We start from the raw sequence: 16,340 nt of genomic DNA on the forward strand, positions 1-16,340 counted from the left end.
ATCCCTTAAATTGATGTAGGGCATTAAACAGAATTATGGCAACTCTTAGATTCCTGCAAACTGGTTTTTATAGTTTGTTCTCTCTTCTTATGTGTCTTTCATTTAATTTGGCTTTAGTTAATACACAATTTTAAAGACATTAAGCCCTTTATAGTTTGCAGAAAAGTGGCAGTTTGCTTCTCCCATCACCAAAAACCAGAAGAAAGTTACCAAAAAATCCACAAAGAGAGTTGGAGAGACGTTGTTTCCCAGTTATATATATTTTATCTTGACATGGCCTTGAATCTGGGAAAGATGAACTTGTTCAAGGACCCTTGAATTTTTCTTCTGTCCTGGGAAAAGTAGAGTTTAACCCAATTGTCACCCTCCCTTTTTGTCAAGAATTCTTTACTTCTTGTGTCTGAAGGGACAAATCACTTGCTGCAGGTCCTTGTTTCTGGGACTACTTCTGGAAAACAACCTATATGTGAGAATTTCAAAGCAGTGTCCTATAATAATTCTCTGACATTCATAAACAAGGTACAAAGTGGGTGATGAATCTCATTATCTTTCTTTTCCAGATTGAGGAGCTGAAGCATAAAAAGGTTATAGTTTGGTCAGCAGTTCTTAACAAGTTTGTGACAGAATGAGGATAAACTACAATGCTTTAAGTGAGAGGAAAAAGAGAGTAGCATAGTTTATTTTCAGGCACAATTCTTTTATTCACATTTATTATGTTTTAAAATATATTTTATTGATGTTTTTTGTTGCTTCATCATTGTGATTTCTGGATTGCCTCCTCTAGTACATCCCAACTATCCTGAAATTAAGCACTCCATGGTAACAATGAAAAAAAAAGTAAAAAAGAATGTATATAAACACTACATCTGACAGGTTGTCCTCAGGATGCCTTCCTCTCCCCAAGAGAAGGAAGGTATTTTGATTATCTGTTTTCTAGGACCATTCATTATTGGCCTTCTTATTACTCAAAGTTTGGGATTTTTTAGTTATATTTTCATTTACATTATGGTAGTCACAAATTTTTTTCTCCATTTGATTATTTCACTCTGTAGCAGTTCACATAAATCTTCCTACATTTCTCTGAATATCTCCTTTGTGTAACATATTGCTGCATAATACTTTTTCATTACAATCACATTCTATAATTTGTTCAATATTTCCACAGTTCATGAGAATCCACTTTGTTTCCAGCTCTTTGCTATTTCAGAAAGAGGTACAGATCTTATAGTCATAACTTTATCAGCTTATTGGTCTCAGGACTTTTTGAAAAGAAGTGGAATGACAACTTTCCATCCTTCAAACCCCGAGCATAGAAAACTTGGCCCTGGTGACACTACTTCTGCTGTTGTTCAGTCATTTCAATTGTTTCTCACTCTTCATGACTCCATTTGGGTTTTTCTTGGCAGACATACTGTAATGGTTTGCCATTTCCTTTTTAAGTTATTTTTATAGATGAAGAAACTGAAGCAAATAGAGTTGTGTGACTTGCCCAGGGCCATACTGCTAATAATTGTCTGAGGTCAGAATTGAATTTAAATCTTCCTGACTATAGGCCCAGAGTGCTACCCTACCATTGTGCCAACTAGCTGCTCTCCTTTTCCTACCCTTTTGTCTTTTTTTGGTATTGATTAAAAATAATATCTTTCATGTAAAAAATTAATAAGCAAAACAGTTGTATGTTTAATAGCTGATTATATTTAAATTAATTTCAATACATAAAACATCAATAATATTTTAATCTTTCCTTCAATCTCCATTAGAATTTTTTTCTCTATTCATGCTCATTCATTTGTCCTCCTCTAAGGATAGTTAAGATATATTCCATTTTTCTAGATCTGCTCTTTTTCATTTTACATGATTTTGTAAAGGTCTTTACTGCTGAAGGACTTGTTTCGTGACCTTTACATGATATCTGAAAACTGTAGGAGACAGTTAATGCCCCTGTCATTGAATTTACCTGGTTTTCCTCTCCATGAGCTTCAGCTTTGAGTGGAGTGTAGTTGTAGTGACTTTTTTTTCAGTCTCTTAATTGAAATAGGACTTCAAATAATGTGGCCCAGTGAGAGCTGTCAGCAAAACCCCAGGGATAGAAAGGTTCACCTGGTGTTCAGTAATAAAGAATGAGGCTGCTCTTTTTGTAAAAAGTTCAGATTTGATCCAAAGTTATAGAACAGAATAGAGTTATCCATAAAGTGCAATACGGCATAGAATTCAAAGAACAATTTTTGGATTCTCAGTGGGGCAAGAATTAGGTCTCTCATATTAATAACCTATTGTTAAAGATTATAATCTTCCCTCTTCTGTTTCCTCATTCAAAAATCAGTCCTTTGTAGGTTATTTACTCAACATCTGATTGATTGTTGTCCTTCATTCTTGAAGAAAATAACATTACACATTACAATCTAATTCCTGTGTGTCCATCTGTGGCTGATCAGACCCATATGAGCTTGGAGTGCTCTGCCGCAGGTCAGACACAAACAGTCCCCATGCACATTTCTCTAACTGCACATCCCATGTTTCTTCTGAACTCCTTCAATTCTGCTCTGCTCACAGAGCACAGCACCTTCTCTGACGAGGGCACGCCATTCTGGATGGTCCTGTGCCAGCGTCTCTCGTGTCATACAATCAATTCTAACGTTCTTAAGAGAGACCTTGAGGTGTCCTTGTATCCTTTTTCTGACCACCTTGTGAATGCTTGCCCTCTGTGAGTTCTCCATAAAATAATCTTTTTGACAAACATACTTTGTACAATGGAGCCAGCCCAACAGAGTCTGGGCTGAGTCTACTTCTGCAGTAGAGTTTGAATGTTTGACAGTTTAGTTCAAGAACCTGCCATATAATCTTGATTTACTTCCTAAGATAATTCAAACGGAAGCAGCTTAGTTTCCTGCCATGGGCCTGGCATACTGTCTGGGTTTCAGAGGGGTGCAACAATGAGGTCAGCACAATGGCTTTGTAGGGAAATCCTTCCCATCTCCCACACTCTCCTTCAGTGGCTCCCTACTGCTTAGCTGTGGCAATGTGTATGTCAGCCTGGACAGTATACTTCCAAAGTAAGTCAACTTATCCCCAGCACTGAAAGCTTCTCCATTGGCTAATGGTTCCCCACTATGGATGGTGTGGTGCTGGCTGATGAATAAGCACAAGCAGCAGAAAATGGATCCATAACATTGTTGCACTTCAGAGGTTACATTGAATGAACAATCATCTATAAATAAAACCATCATGTACCAATACTTCCTCCATCTTAATTTTAATTTGTAGTCTTTTCAAGTTGAAGAATTTGCCATCCCTGTGGTAGCTGACTTTTGGCGCCATGTTTGTGCTCATTAAAGCCATTTGACAGCATGGAAAAAGCAGGGAACAAGCACACAGCCTCGTTTCCCTCCATCGGTGACCGGGAGCTCAAGAGCACTGTCCATTGTCTAGAACCTGAGCAAGTGTGCCATCGTGAATAGATATCTGAGCAACTACTTTTTGACATAATTTTCCATAAGCTCTTATGACTGACAGTATTAAAGACCAAAGTATCAGATCTACAGATGTTGTGTACAGACCTCTGTGATGCTGCTGGCATTTCTCCTGGAGTAATCAAGCTGCAAAAACCATATCAACTGTTCCTCTGCCCCTTCTGAAGCCACAATGACCCTTAGGATAAGCCTCTTAAGAAGTCTTGCCAGCAGTGACTAAGAGAGAGCCCACCCTCCCCTCACCCCCATGATTCTCATAGAATAAATTACTTTTATAGAGATGGACAGTGGAGGCATGCTTGAATTCCTGGGGCATAACCTCCGCTTTCCATATTATCTAAAAAACTTCAGGTAGCTTTTGTATGATCAATAGTTGCCTTCTTCACCTTGTAAATCTCAACAGGAATAGAATCAGCACCAAGTGCTTTGCCATATGAAAGGACTCACATGATATTCAAAAGCTCTTCTTCTGTTGGAACTTCAGCTTGGGAGTGATTGATTTCAATCCGAGGTAAATGGTCAATAGCTTCAGCATTGATGACAGTTTGTTGAGAATAGCATGGAAGTGTTCAGTTCATCTCTCTAGGATCATGTGTTTATCACCCACTGAGTAGCTGAGATGCACCATAGGTCTTTGGCCCATACATTCCCTTCAGTGCATCATAAAAGCACTTTAGATAGCATAAAATTGAATTTCACCTGCCTTTTACTTAGCCCAAAATCCTGCATCTCTCTAAATTTTGATAGTACTTTACTTCTGATGGAATTGAATGCTATCCTCTTAGGGGCCTTATTTTTCATTTAGTACCTTCTTAATTTCCCCATCATTTGGACAGAAGCAGCTACACCTAAAGAAAGAACACTAGGAAATGAATGTAAACTGTTTGCGTTTTTGTTTTTCTTCCTGGGTTATTTTTACCTTCTGAATCCAATTCTCCCTGAGTAACAAGAGAACTGTTCGGTTCTGCACACATATATTGTATCTAAGATATACTATAACCTCTTTAACATGTATAGGACTACTTGCCATCATCCCCTCACTTCCTCATTAGAATAGGTACATCTCTCCTTACAATATTCATTCTCTCACTAATTGTTAACCAAAAAAAAGCTCATTGCCAGCTGTCAAGAATACCCACTTTTCCAAGGGTATATAAACATTGAGGGGGTGCCATGATTCATCTTTTGGTTTAGAAGAGAAAGCCAAATGACTATCTTTTTATTAATTACAAATTACAAAATAAGTTACAGATGCAAAAACAAAGTATATCATACACATAGCCCAAATAAATTAAGTCATAGATCCAAGAAAGCATTGTAGCACTCTGTTCTTAGATTGCATTCTAGGAAGCAAAGAACTGTTTAGAAACATATAATGTGGTGGCTTTATTCTTCTAATTTTACCTCTGTAGATCAGCATTGGTAGAGGTTGTAGGGTAAAAATTCTGCCCTTGTTCTATAAATTTGAAGATTGTCTCTTTACTTTGAAATGTCCTAGAAAAACTTTATTGGATCATGAGTAATTAAAAAGAACTTATTTTCAATCAGTTGGCTTTTCACTAGCAAGTGAAAAATAACATAAAATATAGACAATTTCATCTTTTATTTTTGGGGCATGAGAAAATCAAGCAGATTTTGCCAGTAATTTCTTTCAAATGACAAATACTGGATCACCCTACAAATACTGTATTTTACCCATCACTAGACTAATTTAGAGTATTCAGGAATCTTCTTCATTCCTCTCTGATCATTTTGATACAATTCCATCATATAATAGCTCTCTTTACAGGGCTTTCAGTTAAGTACAAAAATCCAAACATCGAATTCTTTAATCTTTGATGACTATAACACAGTTGGTTGTTTTGTTGTTGGGTTTTTCTTTTTTTGGAGGGGGGAGGAGGGGAAGGTTGATTTCATCAGTATGGGTAATTCCTTTAGTAACACAGATGGGAAACCTCTTCTGTGAATTAATCTTAAAAAATTTCCTGGAGGTACTGAAAGGTTAATTGATTTATCTAGATCACAATGACAGTCATGAAGCAAACTTAGAAAGTAAAGCTCTCCTTGTTGGGTGGAGTTTGGAATCTGTCACAAGAGTGAGACTTAGTTTTTCTGGTATACCCTCTGATAATCCAAGGTTAGCTTTATTTTGTGATGAGGCATTAAAGAAATTTAATGGAAGTCTATTTCCATAATGGTTTTTATGTCATATTAGAAGCTTATGATGGAATCTACTCTCTGTATAAGTTATATATTTGATAGAAGGATAGAATTTAGAATTGTAAAAATCCTTAAAGATTTTACTCTGAGAGTTTTTTTAACAAAAGTTTTTTATTTCTGTATTTAATTAGTTTCCTTTGTAATTCTATGTATTATGCATTAAAATTCTTATCCTGAAAAGAATTCCTTAGACTTCATCACACTGCCAAAGGGATTCATGACACATTAAAAAGTGAAGACCCTCTGATCTAGACCAACTTGTTCATTTTACAGATGAGAAAAGTCCAGAGTGGTTAAGGAATTTTTCCCAAGGTGATACACATAATCAATGATAGAATTGCTATTTAAACCCAGATTCTCTAACTCTTAAGTACAATCCCTTTGCCACTAAATATTGTAGTCTCTTTTAAGGTTCTTAATTAAATATGGTACAGACCATAGGAGCATAATCTGAAGGTAGGATATCAGAAGATATTTAACCCAAGCTCCTCTTTATATTTGAGGAAATCAGACTTAGGTATTTAAAAAAAAATAAAAATTTTTTTATTATTCTTCTTGTTTTTGTGATCAGCTAGATCACCATATTCATCACTTCTTCCTCACTTTGTCCTTTTTTCCCCTTTCAGAATATTCCTTACGAGAAAGATTTTTTGGAAGGAATGAAGGAAGGAAAAGGAAGGGAGGGAGGGAGAGAAAGAAGGAAGGAAAAAAGGGAGGGAAGGAGGAAAAGGAAGAAAGGGAGGGAGGGAAGAAAGGAAATGAAGGAATGATAGTAAGGAAGGAAAAGGGAAGGTGAGAAGGAAGGAAGAAAGGAAGAGAGGGAGGGAAGGAGGAAAAGGAAGGAAGGGAGAAGGGAAGAAAAGAAAGGAAGAGAGGGAGGGTAGGAAGGAAGGAAGGAAGGAAAAAATCAAAAGACTTAAGAGAAAATGGAAATACAGGTTTTTTATTTTGATTTGCTCAAGTTCACATAGGTATTCAGATATACCCCTATATTGTTAAATACTGAAACACACCCATATTTAGAGTGTTTCAGTCTAGTCATATGAGCTTAATCACAAATAGAAGGGTTATGATTTATTTTTACTCTTTGGTGAAGGTAGAGAGAGGGAGACAGAAAGACAGAAACAGAGAAAGACACAAAGACACGGAAACACAGATTCAGAAGAAGAGACAGAGACAAAGAGAGGAAGAGAGGGAAAAGAGAAAGAAATAAAGGGAAACAGGGAGAGGGAGGGATATGGGGAGGGGATGGGAGTGAGGATGGGAAGGAGAAAGAAAGAGGCAGAAAGAGAGAGGGGGGGAGGGAAAATTGGAGGGAGGGAAAGGAGAAAAGTAGGAAGTAGGGAGAGGGAAAAGAAAAGGTTTAGGGAATTTACTATTCTCCAATTGATTTACTTTGTAAGTTATGAGCCATATATCCATAGTCAAGTTGAAGGCAAAAAGTATAAAATTAACTTTTCTTAAAGATAAAAGGAATCACTCTGAAACGTTTGAGTTCAAAGTTGAGTGACTTTGTCTTAAGAGTAGAATTGAGTAATATTTAGGGATATAAAACAGATGCAGAAGGTCAGCCCACAACATAATCCCCCCAGAGTGATGAGGCAGTGTTCCTGATCTTCTCAGGGTACTTACTCTTCCTGACTGTTAATTTATATGCTGTGAAACTATGTTAGATATTGTGGAGTTGACCAGATCAGTTCCACAGACAGATAAATTAAATCATAGGGAGCCAATCCACAGAAAATCTAAGCAAAATATTAACACTCTGTCTGGCTAAATATTATCACAGACTTTGAGAGTTGGAAGGGTGATTAAAATGAATTCTCACTGTAACATGCCTGATAACTGATTGTCCATTCTCTGATTAAAGACTTTGAAAGAGAGTGATTTCATCACCTTCTGAAGCATTCCGTTAAAATTTTATTTTATTTTACTAAACTCTTTTATTCTTTTAATTTTTAAAAAGTTTTTATTTATTTTATGGAATAAAACAAACATATCAATACTATAGTTTATTAAAAAGATAATTGCACACAAAACTGCAAATGTATTATTTAAAATGTGAAATATATATGTATAATTTAAAGCATAAAATATATAATAGTTATATTCAATTTTCTTTCATTTTTTCTTTTTTCTCCTCTGACCCTAGAAATGCCTAGACAATTAGACACAAATATGTATATGCATAAATATGCATATATATGTAAAATCATTCTATACATACTTCTATAATAGCAGTTCTTTCTATGCATGCAGATAGCAAATTTCTTCATATGTCTTTCAAATTTTGGAGAGATCTAATGGTTAGGAAGCCTTCTCATGAATTCAGTCCTAAAGTCTTTTCATTTTCTATTCATTGCTCCTGGTTCTGTTCTCTGGAACCAGACAGAGAAATCCTATTTCTTTCTCCATTTGATAGCCTATCTACTTAATAGCCTACTTGAAGATGACTATCATATCATCCTCTCTACCTCCTCCTATCATGCTCTCTACTGATGGTCTTCTCTTTTCTAAGTTAGATATATTCTTTCAACCAGTCCCCACGGACTCAAGGCCCTTCACCATCCTGGATAGACTTTTTTATATACTTTTCAGTTTAACAATATCTCCATTTGACTATTATAGATACTCCAGTTAAATGCAGAGGACCTACGAAGGAAGACTGCATCCAGAGAATGTACAATCATATTTTTTATTATACTGTTATAGAAAGTTGTCTTTTATTCTATAAATTAAAATAAAATAAAATATATCAATATTCCCATAACTATAGCTCAAATCCTGTTTCCTTTGTGAAACATTCCCTGACCACTCTACCCTAAAGTAATCTCTCCCTTTTTCTTCTATCACTCCTTAAAACTTATTTATCCCTTGCATTTGGTTCAAGAATCATCATGAGACAATGAGATAATATCTAGTGAGACAGTATAGATAATACACACACAAACACACACATTTCTGTCTTTCAAAACCCTATATAAAAGCAGTTATTGTTATAATAATAATAATTATTATGTCATCTTTTCCATTACCATGAACTCTTATTTACCTATTCCATTCAACTTTTTGTATATTTTTTCTCATCTTTTTTTTTTTTTTTTTTTTGGTGGGGCAATTGGGGTTGAGTGACTTGTCCAGGGTCACACAACTAGTAAGTTTCAAGTCTCTGATGCTGAATGTGAACTCAAGTCTTCCTTACTCCAGGGTTGATGACTGCATCATCTACTTTCCCCTATTACTTATCTTTCCAAACTATACTGACAGGCTCTAGGGGCAAGAAGTTAATATTTATTAATTTTGGTTGAATTGAAACAACCTAATAAAGTGAGATTTTCTAAATAGGAATTGTGATTATGTTGAGAAAACTTTTTTTGAGATTAAAAAGATTCTCACCTACAGTGAGGTACAATGGACTGGACTTGGCATCAGGAGGACCATTTTCACATCCTACCTTTAGTACTGATTTTGTGAAATAGCCAAATTCCTTAACTTTTTATGTGGCATCTCAATAGAATTTAGTCACAGGTGAATGGTGGTATTGATGACATCTCATGCTATTGAAATCCTAGCTCCTTCATTTCTCATTCCCATATAGCCACAGTAACAGTCATAAACTGATTAATTCTGAGGTATTTTTTCTGCCATATTTGGGCTTTTGAAAGTAGTCATTTCACTTTTCTTCTCAGGTCTCAGATATACATGACCAAGACAAAAGCATTTGTTCAATTTGATTAATTAAATGGAAGGTGGTGAGGGAAGGGGAGTTAAGACATTTTGTTGATGTGCTTATTTTAAATGTTTCTTAATTTTTGTCTTTTTTAAATAAATTATTTAAATTTCTTCCAAAAATCTTCTCTTCCTGATGTCAGAAATCTATCCCATATAACAACACAATAACAACAACAAAATTTAAAGAAAAAAATCTTGGATGATTATCTGAATTATTTGCTTTTCATCTGAATGTCTTAGGATTCTATAAACATAGTCAGTAGACATTTACTTTATGTTAAAGGTGCAAATGATAGCCAGTGTGGGAGAACTTTGCATCATCATGGAAGGTTCTGCGTATGGTAGTGCATGTCTGCAATCCCATCTCCTGAGGAGTCTGAGGCTATTAAATCTCTTAGTTTAGAAATCTGTGATGTGCTAAACTATTTAGGTGTCTCATTAAATCTGTCTTGAATATGGGCATCTCTAGGGTGCTAGATTCCAGGAGGAGCAGAACTAGTCAGGTTAGAAACAGAGTAGACCAATCAGAGTGGCCCAGAAGGAGTATTTGCTATTTCTAATCTGAGGAAAATAAAGACACCTAGTCTTTACAAAAAAGCTTCACAGCAGTTAAGATCTTTTTGGAGTAAATAGCTCCTGATAATTATTGGCTAATGCTTTCTTACTAATATCACTCATCCCTTCTAATTGTTATAGATAAGATTGTTATGAAATGTGTCTGTGTAGTATATAATTCACTTTAAAGCAGAATTGATTAAGTTCTTTTATTTTTTTCTCCTTATCAAACCCTTCTCACAGTTTCAAAGACAGCATGGAGAAATCCTCCTATTCAGACTGGCTCATCAATAATAGCATTGCTGAGCTGGTAGCTTCCACCGGCCTTCCAGTGAACATTACTGATGCTTATCAAGATCCTCGCTTGGATGCAGAAGTAAGAGATGCTTTCTTTTCAATCTCAATTCACGTTGTCATATTTTTGTGTGCCAGATGTAATAACAAAAGCTAATGTCATTTAGAAGAATGCCATTGCTAGAATTTATCCTTTTGCTTTTTAAGTTCAGAGCTCTAACATTTGCATCGGTGCCTGAAAGACAGAGACATTTTCCAAATTCTGTCCTATTTTCTAGTTAGGTTGCTGCCATCTTTTTGATCTAATATGTTTGTACTTAACTGGGGAAAACTGTATATTAAACTCAGATACTTTAAATATTAATCAATAAATAAACATTTATGTAACACTTATTATATAACACATTTATAAATATTTATGTAACACCTATTATGTAACAGTGCAAGCACTGTAATGGGTGCTAGGAGATATAAAAACGAAAGTGAACTAGTCCCTAGCCTGATGGGACATAAATTCTAGTGGTGAAGACAACATGTGCATATGTAAGTGTACACATGATATACAGAAGAGGAATCCAAAGTGCTTTGGGAAGAGAGGGCACTAACAGCTATGCAGATCTGAAGAAAATAGCACTGCAGCTGAGTATGGAATGAATGAATAATACACATAGATATGTTTCCTGGTGTGAAAATTCCTTTCAATGCAGTCATAAATTTTGCTGATCACTAACTTACAATATTAGAAAGTGACTTGCCCAGAGTTACATAATTAGTATATTTCAAAGGCAGAACTTGAGTTTTTCCGAGGCCAGCCCTCTCACCATTAGGCAATATTGCCCCTCAACACTAATCATCATAATAGCTGTCATCTACATAGTCCTTTAAGGTTTATATTCATTTATATAATTTTCTCTTTTGCTCCTCACAATAATTGTAAAATTTAAGAACTATTATCATCCCAAGGATTCTTACCCAGGATTGTATATTTCTAAAGCAGGATACAAACTCAGTTTTTTTTTCCAGCTCCTTAAACATAGCACTTTATTTAATCTGGCTTCATCATGCGATCCCTGGCATTTAGAAGTTTATATTCTAATTCTGACTGCCAGATCATCATATGTGTGTGATATGGCATCAGTCAATGTGGCAATTAATTAAACTAAATTGATTAATCATTTAAATTTATTTTATTAATTAAATTAGTCACTGCTACAATTGAATCAAATCAATCAGTGAGCATTTTATTAAGCATCTACTATTTGTGGGGCAATTTTTTTTTTTTTGCTGAGGCAATTGAGGTTAAGTGACTTGCCCAGGGTCACAGCCAGGAAATGTTAATTGTCTGAGGTCATATTTGACCTGACTTCAGGGCTGGTGCTCCATCCACTGTATGACACAGCTGTCCTATGTGGGGTAATTCTTGAAGTGTAGTTATATAGGAACACTTAAAGATCTTTATGTGTGTTTACAGATATAATTGAATTCAACAACAAGCATTTATTAAGTGATTCCTCTGTGCTGAAAACTACCATATATTTAAAAATTCAGACTCATAAAATGTTTAAAGAGAATTTTTCTAGGTACAAAAATTAATGCTCTGAACTAGATGTAATCTTTAAAAGTCTTGCCAGTATTTTATTAATTCTAATACGTTTGATTTCAAATTTGATTTTTTTAAGAATGGGTATCTCTCTTAGGTTGAAGACAGAGTGCATTAACATCTCAGTGCCCCACTATTGATGATTATGAGCAATTGGACCTGTTCCATTTCTGTCATGGTCCTTTTCTTCTCTCCTTAGGCAAACTGGTGGTCCCATGCAATTAGAAATTTACCATATAAATGTCCAACTTAGTGTAGACAGTAGGTAGGCATAGCCCATCACACCTTAGAACTCCCAAGTTTAAGTGATCCTAACCTCAGTTTTCTTGGCAGTTGAGATGCACCAGCACAACCTTCAAGTTTGATTTAATTTCACTGAGGGTAAGGGACTTCTCCTGGATCTTCTGAAACTAGATCAGTTCCTTTCCCAGAATAGGCACATTGCAAAAACTCACTGAGTCCCAACAATAACTTGGCCTTATGAGCTCAATATGGAAAGCCATCTTGAAATTAAAATGAGCTCCTGTACTGTGATATTATAATGGATTGGAGAAGCATCTGTTTGTTGTTTTGGCTTTTGTCATTTTTCTTCCTTCCTAGGTTTTAAGGGAAAAAATATAGACAAAGTCTTTATTTGTGTATGATTATTTTTCCAATCCATCTCCAAAAGCCTTAATAAATATTTCTGGACAAGCTGGAGAGCTTATTCTCAAGAACTAGGAAATCTTTGATGGGTATTTCTTGGTTATCAAATAAACTTATTTTGATGAAGTATCAAGAAGAAAAATGTTAATCCCTCTCCTCTTCTCCTCTTTATTCCTCCTTTTTCTTCTAGTAGCTTGAAGGACAGATAGAGTACTGAGAAGCATCATTCCAGAAGAAGCTAAGGGATATAAACAACAGAATCAGTTTTGAGATAAAAATAAGTGAGGCACAAACTTGCAGCTACTGTTTTTTGACAAAAGATGCATTAGAGCAAGTCAGTTCATGCCTTGGAATTTCTTTTGGATAACAAGATATGAGGAATTTAAATATGTCCTCTCCTTGCTGGGTCCACAGATGTGCTTTTAATGTGTCATGGACTGATTAATGACAGCCATTTTATACTTGTTTTGAACTTATAGTCCATGACAAAAAAGGACGCTACTTACATTAGCTATAAAAAGAAGTTAAGAATCCTCAGACACAAAAGACACCCGTTATTTTTTAGATTTGACAGAAATATTTCATTTTCTGGGTCAATTAAAAGAAATGGTGCTTGTAGACAGCAAAGATGGGTTAAAAATTAAGGAAATTGCATATTTTCCAGAAATGGAATAAAGCTAAACTAAAAACAAAGGCATACTTTGGAGCATACTCCCTCATCACCTCCATCCATTTCTTGTTTTTCCTCCAATCTAACTTCCTTCTGAAAGTCTCTCAGAGCCCCTAACTTAGTTGCACTCTTTCTCTCTTTCCATTCCTACAAATACACAGTATTTGCCTATCGAATGGCATCCTTCTAATAGAACGTATGCTCCTTGAGGGTAGAGAGAACCTTGTCTTTGTATCCCTAGTACTTAGCTTAGTTCTTGCATATGAGATATGGAATGAGATGTCTTGAAATATACATAAACTTTCAGACTGTGATACAGATAATACTGAACCAAAGTTCTATCATAAGATGATTTTTAATTGTATTTTTATATGTTGCTCTTCGATTTCAGACAAAAAAAAAACATTTGAGGAAGTATACTTGGTTGTAAGAGTTTTCCTTAATGAAAGATTTGTGTTTAATTGATGTGTTGTAGGACAGTGGAGGGAAAGGATTCTGGTCAAAATGGCTTTTTACTGAACAAGAAAAACAATTTGTTAGTGTAAGTTTTCTTCCTCATCTCTAAGGAATCTTCCAACACTGTTTGCCAGAGTAATAACTGTGAATCATTGTTATACCCAGAGCATAAAATAACCTATGGAAACAAAGCCCTCATTCAAAAGATTGAGCCCACCTTGTTCTATTTTTTTTTTTAACGTTCTTCAAATGACTTCACAAGTTAAAATACTATATAACCATTTCCTTCAAGACAGAAAGTTAATACAACTGAAAACTAATATCTTTTTAGAGAAAGCCAGTCTTTCAGATCCCTGGTTGAAAATAATCTCCAGGGGAAGAACTTGCCTGGAGATATATGGCACTTTTGAAACTGTGTTAAGTTTATCTGGGGATGTTTGATTTCTCTCCTCATCTGTGTCTGGGATATATGACCATATTTTTTCCAGGCTATCATAACCCTGTTGTTGCTTATCAGTGGCAAAATGTAACACACTTTGACTACATATTCAGAGACACTGCTCAGACATTTCAAAATTCTAGGTCTCGGCAGTGCTGGGAAAACTTCTTGCCTTCCTGTATTCCCTACTTTTAAATGGAAATAATATAAAACTAACTTCCTTGAGCTGTGTAAGGATTCATTAGTTAGCAAGAATAATAAGGCAGTTATTCTCTCTCCTTTCTACCAACCCCTTATAATGGATAATTTCCAACCTGTTCTTCCATTCTAATTGTCAAAACTGTCAGAAAGTGACAATCCTGGGGAAAATCCTGGAATCACGCTTATGGCATCTACTACCAAGATGGTCCTGTAGCAGGACAGTTGCTTCCATCTATCTCTTTTTGACTCTTTAATGCCTGCCAGGTTTGAAGTACTAGCCTCAGGCCTGAGTATACAACTATAAATGTAACATAATGTCTGATATGAGTTTAGGAAGGTTCACAGTACCAAAATCCAGTATAAGAAAGGACAAAGCTGAGAAAAAGACGGGAAAACAAGTCAACTTTATTCAGGGGACATACTTATTACAAAATGAAAGACAGTTATGGAGAAAATTGATCAAATGTGTTGGGAGATCCCAAATTCAGAAAAGGCTTTTTTTATAGTTATTTTTATGAAGAGAACTGGTGTTGATTCATGCTAATAGGTGGGGAACAGGAGTTGAAGGAAGACTTCTGTAGAATTGGTGGCTAGTTGATATTCAAACTCCCTGCTATTAGGAAAAGGAATTTTGGTTGTTACTAGAGGCAGTTTGGTGTTACAGTGGGCAAGAAACTGGGCCTAGTATCAAGTAAACCCAAGTTCAAATCTAGATTCACAGGCTTACTAATTGTGTGACTCTGGGAAAGTCACTTTGCCTCTGTCTACCTCAGTTTGCTTATCTATGGGGATATTAATAGTACCTACTTGACAGCGTTGTTGTGAGGATCAACTAAAATAATATATGGAAAGCATTTTGCAAATCTTATATCTTTATATAAATACTAGCTATTATTATTATTATTGATCATTATTACTGTTTGACTTAAGTGATAAAATGACTCAGAAATTTTAAGCTTTCCTTAGGTCTTCTTCATTTAGCAAAGTAGGCAGGCTACCGTCCCTGATCTTGGGGACCTTATATCCAATTGTGACTCAAACATATCAGAAAACTTAAGGAAATAGAGCAGTCAACCTAAAGAAGTTTTAGTCCTAATAGAAAATTGGGTCTAGAGAAACTATCAAACATCAACAAGTTTTCTTAGAAACACAACCCCTTCTCTTTCTTTCAGCTATAGGATAGTTTGAGTCTACATTGAAGTCAAGGGGACTTTCTGATTATTATTTTTGTCCTTGCTTCAGTTCAGTTCTATAACCACATATAAAGTTCCTTCTATGTGTAAATCACTTTCCTTGGTGCTGGAAATACAAAGGCACCTGCCTTTGCCTTGAATCTATGTCAAAGAATTTAAAAAACTGTGTAAAACATTTTAATAATTTTAAAAAATGTCTTACTTTTTTACTTCATATTTTGGACAGAAAAACTATCATATTTGGATGAAAAAAGTTCCTATTAAAACATGATTTATTTAGGAAAAAATTACCTTCATTAAAGTCCTGTTCTGATGTGAGGATGACACTTCCTCCTAGAAGGCTATACTCCTAGAACCTCAGCTCAGGCAGGTTCTGCCCTGAATGTGTCTGTTCATTGAATATTGACTTCATTAAGTGTGTCAAGACATTTCACCAGAAGCTTGGCTACCAGGTATTAAATTTATTTGCTTATTTTTTTTTGTCTACAACAACTAATGAGCTATCTACTAAAGAACAGAGGGAAGGTCTTGTCATCTGAGTCAGCAAAGAGAAAGTATCTATCCAAATGAAACCATGCATTTCAGATTGATTAAAGTATAGATGTTGAATGCATGTACTTGATTAAATTATATTTCATTTCAGTCTTTCCCCTTGAGAAGGTGAATCTATTCTTCTGTACAAGGACTATTTTTATTGAATATGAATATATTTGTTCACATATGAACTCTGGAAATGATATGTTACCATGAATGGGAAAGAAACAGAAGCTAAATATTTGAGGTAATAATAATGATATTGAAAGCCAGCATTTATGAAATACTATAAAATTTGAAAAGCATTTTATACATATTATTTCATTTGATC

General features: G+C 35.1%; 1 protein-coding gene across 1 annotated transcript in view; it reads left to right on the forward strand.

Annotated features, from left to right (window-relative positions):
• PDE11A (phosphodiesterase 11A) overlaps positions 1-16,340 on the forward strand; it is a 452,396-nt gene that overhangs the window by 228,511 nt on the left and 207,545 nt on the right. Inside the window, exon 6 of the mRNA XM_031960412.1 lies at positions 10,221-10,353. Coding sequence (XP_031816272.1) covers positions 10,221-10,353 — 133 coding nt within the window. The remainder of the gene's footprint in view (positions 1-10,220; positions 10,354-16,340) is intronic.

The sequence above is a fragment of the Sarcophilus harrisii genome, chromosome 3 (assembly GCF_902635505.1).
Source record: "Sarcophilus harrisii chromosome 3, mSarHar1.11, whole genome shotgun sequence".
NCBI classification, from domain to species: Eukaryota; Metazoa; Chordata; class Mammalia; order Dasyuromorphia; family Dasyuridae; genus Sarcophilus; species Sarcophilus harrisii.